Source organism: Salmo salar, unplaced genomic scaffold, assembly GCF_965601325.2.
Source record: "Salmo salar unplaced genomic scaffold, fSalSal1 ptg000417l, whole genome shotgun sequence".
NCBI lineage: Eukaryota > Metazoa > Chordata > Actinopteri > Salmoniformes > Salmonidae > Salmo > Salmo salar.
Window position 1 is genome coordinate 105,001 of NW_027675382.1, and position 4,730 is coordinate 109,730.

Genomic DNA, 4,730 nt, shown 5'->3' on the forward strand with positions numbered 1-4,730 from the left:
ACACTGCTGATCGGTACGACAGTAAACCTCCAGCAGTTTGTCATGATGAGAGCAGATCTTCTCCTGTAGTTGTGCGGTGGCTTTGACCATCTTGTGCTTCTTCAAAGCAGGAGATTCGTAGTGAGATTGGAGGTGAGTCTCACAGTAAGAGGCCAGACACACCAGACAGGACATGAGGGCTTTCTGCTTTCTGGTCCCAGTGCAGACATCACACGCCACATCTCTAGGTCCAGCATAGCACAGAGCAGGAGGGGGAGCAGCCTGGAGTCCTGTCTTCTTCAGTTTCTCCACCAGCTCAGCCAACATGTTATTTTTACTCAGCGTAGGCCTCGGACTGAAGGTCTCTCTGCACTGAGGACAGCTATAGACCCCTTTCAGAACATCCTGATCCCAGCAGCCCTCAATACAGATTCTACAGTAACTGTGCCCACAGGCAGTAGTGACCGGCTCCTTCAGTAGATCCAGACAGACAGAACAACAGAACTGGTCCTGGTCCAGCAGAACTCCCTGTTGAGCCATTTGGACGGTTGTTCACTCTCACACAGACAGACGACACAGAGACTCAGATCAGTTTCGTTTCCTCAGAAGAGAGTTTGTGGGAGGGGGAGGGACTTCCTGGTTCTGCCAGAGGGGTGGGGTTAGAGGGAGGGAGGGAGGGGTTAGAGGGAGGGAGGAAGAGAGAGAGGAACTGCATGCAACAGCAAGAGGGAGACAAATAGTCTTGTTCCTTGGTTAGAGCCCATAACATGGAATAAATGAAATAATGAATCTTAAAATGTGAGTTGTTAGAATATAAAGGGTAACACTTTCTATGAAGTACATATTATAATTATTTTAATGACCTTTATAATGCCTTATAATACACTTATGTGTTCTAATAAGCAATAAGGCCTGAGGAGGTGTGGTATATGTAAGGAATGCGGACCTGGTGGCAGTGAAGTCAGACGCAGGAGAGCAGAGATAGGTAATAGCCGGAGCAGTTTAATACAAAACGAACCTACATGGGTACAAAACCCGATGCGCACCAGTAACAGAGTACAAGCACTTACAAACAAACAATTCCACACAAGGACATGGGGGGAACAGAGGGTTAAATACACAACAATTCATGATGGAAATGGAAACCAGATGTGTAAGAAAACAAGACAAAACAAATGGAAAATGAAAAAAGTGGATCGACAATGACTAGAAGACCGGTGACGCCGACCGCCGAACAAGGAGAGGAAATGACTTCGGTGGAAGTGGTGACAGTATATGGCTAATATACAGTACCACGGCTAAGTGCTGTTTTTAGGCACGACGCAAAGCGGATTGAGAATTATGTAACACTTTCAAAAATACAATCAAATAAAAATGTTATTGGTCACATACACATATTTAGTAGATGTTATTGTGGGTGTAGTGAAATGCTTGTGTTCCTGGTTCCAACAGTGCAGTAGTATCTAACAATACACCCTAATGTAAATGTCACAGGTGTCGTAGGGTTTAGACCAAGACGCAGCGGGAAAATGTACACTCATCTTCTTTTATTAAAGGACAAAGAACAGGCCAGTAAGGCACAAAGCTATACACAGCAACAATCTGCCACAAAATCCCCATGACAAACAAACTCCTAATTATAGGACCTTCAATCAGAGGCAACGATAACCAGCTGCCTCCAATTGAAGGTCCAACCCCAATAAACTAAACATAGAACTACAATAGACAAGACAGAACATAGACTATGTTAGTGTATTTCTATGTTCTAACAAACCCCTGACCACATAAAACAAACACCCCTCAACCTAAATACATAGCCCGAACCACATAAACCAAACACCCCTCTACCTAAATACATAGCCCGAACCACAGGATGCCTATTTAAAAACACTTTTTCAACATTTCAAGATAGCAGTTAGTTCAGTTTGATCTTATTAAAGACAGCTGTATCATTTTTTAAATTCATTTTGACATATTGTTTGGGACCACTTTTTTTGCTCTGTTTGAAGGCTGTCAGCTTCTTCTCAGGAAGAGAATCACTTAGCCTTTAAACTAATTTTCAAATGATAGGATGCCTATATTAAAACACTTTTCTCTACATTTCAAGATAGCAGTTAGTTAATTTTGAGCATATCAACGACAGCTGCAACTTTATTTTATTAATTTTCACCATTTAAATTTTTTACCCAAAATTATTCTAAGTCCACAGTCTCTGTCATTGAACTATGTTGAGCCGTGTGCCTGGTGATTGAACAGGTTACCAGGTGTGTTTTTGAATATAGTTCTTAATGGCTTCAGTGGTGTGCTGGGGTCCATTGCTTGCTAAGGGGGAACCTCCCACCCGGGTTCAGCCAACAGGGGGCGCACCCAACCCCTCTAGTAAAACTGAATGTCTCTCTCTCTCTCTCTCTCTCAGGCTATGAAAAAAGCCCCACCTCCTCTCGCTCAGCCATTCTAACAGTGGAAGCCAGGATCTGTGAGAAACTATGATAATAAACTGTGAACAATAATGCAGCCATGTTTTTTCTGTGTGAGTGAGGATTTATTATTTAATTGTGTGATAACTTTAATTCTGTGATAACTTTATGTAATACATCCTCTGTTTCCTAACTGAATAAACATTTTAAGATAGCAGTTGGTTCAGTCTGATCATCTCATGTACTGTTGGAACTTTATTTTAATCCTTTTTCACAATTTTACAAATTCCAGTGCCTCTGTATACATTTTTACACATTTTTCCCCCACTCTCTACTTTGTACAATGACAAAGAGGTGGGACTCTGTCGTTTTTCTGACAAGTTCTCTCATTGATCTCAGGTTCAGCCACCAGGGGTCCCCCACCCTCCATGAAAACTTTCATAGGCTCTCTTTCACTCAGTAATCATGTAACAAGTCGACAGGCTCCCAGAGGCAGGGCAATCAAAGGCTCCAACTCACTGAAGTGCCCATCAGCCCAGCCATTGTTATTATTCATACCAGCCGTTCTACAGTGAAGCGGGTTGATTAGTAGGTTGGAACCCCGTTACAACTGACACTTTACAATGACGCAACAATCAGCGTTTGAGATGGACACACTCATTTAGAACGCTCATTTAGAACGCTGTTTTAGAACACTCATTTAGAACTCTGTTTTAGAACGCTCTTTAGAAAGCTCGTTTAGAACCCTCTTTACAACGGACAGTTTCCAATGACGCAACAATCAGCGTTTGAGCTGGACACACTTTTTTCAGAAACTATTTACACAAAAACACACACAGTCCTTACAAAGTTTATCTCCTGAATGTGAGCAGTTTATTTTTGGATGCAAATGGTTCAGATATTCACAGAACTATATATATATTTTATATATATATATATCAACCCAGCAGATTGTTACATCTCTGAAAAAGATACTGTAACCTACCTCGGTGTAAAGATCACCAAAAATCTTAAGGCTATGAATGATCTTAATTTGAACCCTGTAACTGAATCTGTCAAAAAAAAAATTATCCTCATGGTTAGGGAGGGATTTAAGTCTTCAAGGAAGGGTGCTTTTATCCAAAGCTGAGGGCCTATCTCGTGCATCCTATCTTTTTTCATCTATTGACATTCCCAAATCCACTTGCTGTACCTTAGATAGGCTTTTGTACAACTTCATATGGAAAAACAAGCCACATAAGATAAAAAGAGATGTTATCACCAACAGGGTTTGTGATGGCGGTCTAAATGTCTTAGATTTCACTCTCTTCAATCAGATATCAAAGGTCAACTGGATTAAAAGGTACATAAAAAATCCTCATAGCTTCTGGAGTATTATACCTCATTTTGTTTTTCAGAAGTTCGGCGGGCTTAATTTTTTACTACAATGTCCATATATTGTGGGTAAAATTCCTGTGAAACTGGCGGTTTTTCACAAGCAGGCTTTAATGTGCTGGGCTTTGTTGTATAAACACAACTTTTCACCTCATAAATGTTTTATTTGGAACAATGGGTCAATATTACATAGAAATAAGATGTTATTTAACCATAAATGGTTCTCGAAAAACATTGTTCTTGTCAGCCAATTGGTTAATAACAGTGGGAATCTATTTACACAGAGAGAATTTATGGAAATATACAACTTTGAGGTTTCAAGCAAGGAATATGACACTGTTATTAAAGCTATACCTAGTGGGATAAAAACTTTACTTCAGAATAATGCATATTTTGGAATATCTCCGATTGTAAGCGATATTCAGGTGAATGGCATTGGTCTACTAGATACGAAATTCAACAATCGTTTAATAAGGGATATTTTCTACAGGAAGTCTATTCCCTCTGCGATATTTTGTTGGGCTTCATCGTTTGATGTAAACTGGCGCCTTGCTTGGCTCACTCCACACAGATTTATGGTGACCAATAAAGTAAAGGAGATCTCCTTTAAGATAATCCATAGATGCTATCCGTGTAATAGCTTGATCTCTAAATATATATTTGACGTTACCAGTGAATGCAGTTTTTGTGAACTAGAAACTGAATCTATTGAACACTTATTCTGTAATTGTTTATATAGTGAAGTATTTTGGACTGATGTAAAACTATATCTTAGCCGCAAATTGCATACAACCATTGATATTACTAAGTTTGACATATTATTTTACTACACTGATTCCACAATTGAACGTGAGTATGTCATAAATCTCTTTATTTTATTAGGAAAATCTTTCATCCACAAATCAAAATTTATGAAGATAAAGCCCCTTTTCTTAATTTTTTTATCTGATTTGGAAAAGT

At 39.5% G+C, this 4,730-nt stretch overlaps 1 protein-coding gene across 1 annotated transcript in view; it reads right to left on the bottom strand.

Moving 5' to 3' along the window:
* LOC123733128 (tripartite motif-containing protein 16) overlaps positions 1 to 603 on the bottom strand; it is a 9,585-nt gene extending 8,982 nt beyond the window's left edge. The window contains exon 1 of the mRNA XM_082971770.1: positions 1 to 603. This exon is cut by the window's left edge and continues 78 nt beyond it. Coding sequence (XP_082827896.1) covers positions 1 to 519 — 519 coding nt within the window. The 5' untranslated portion in view covers positions 520 to 603.
* Positions 604 to 4,730: the final 4,127 nt, after the last annotated feature.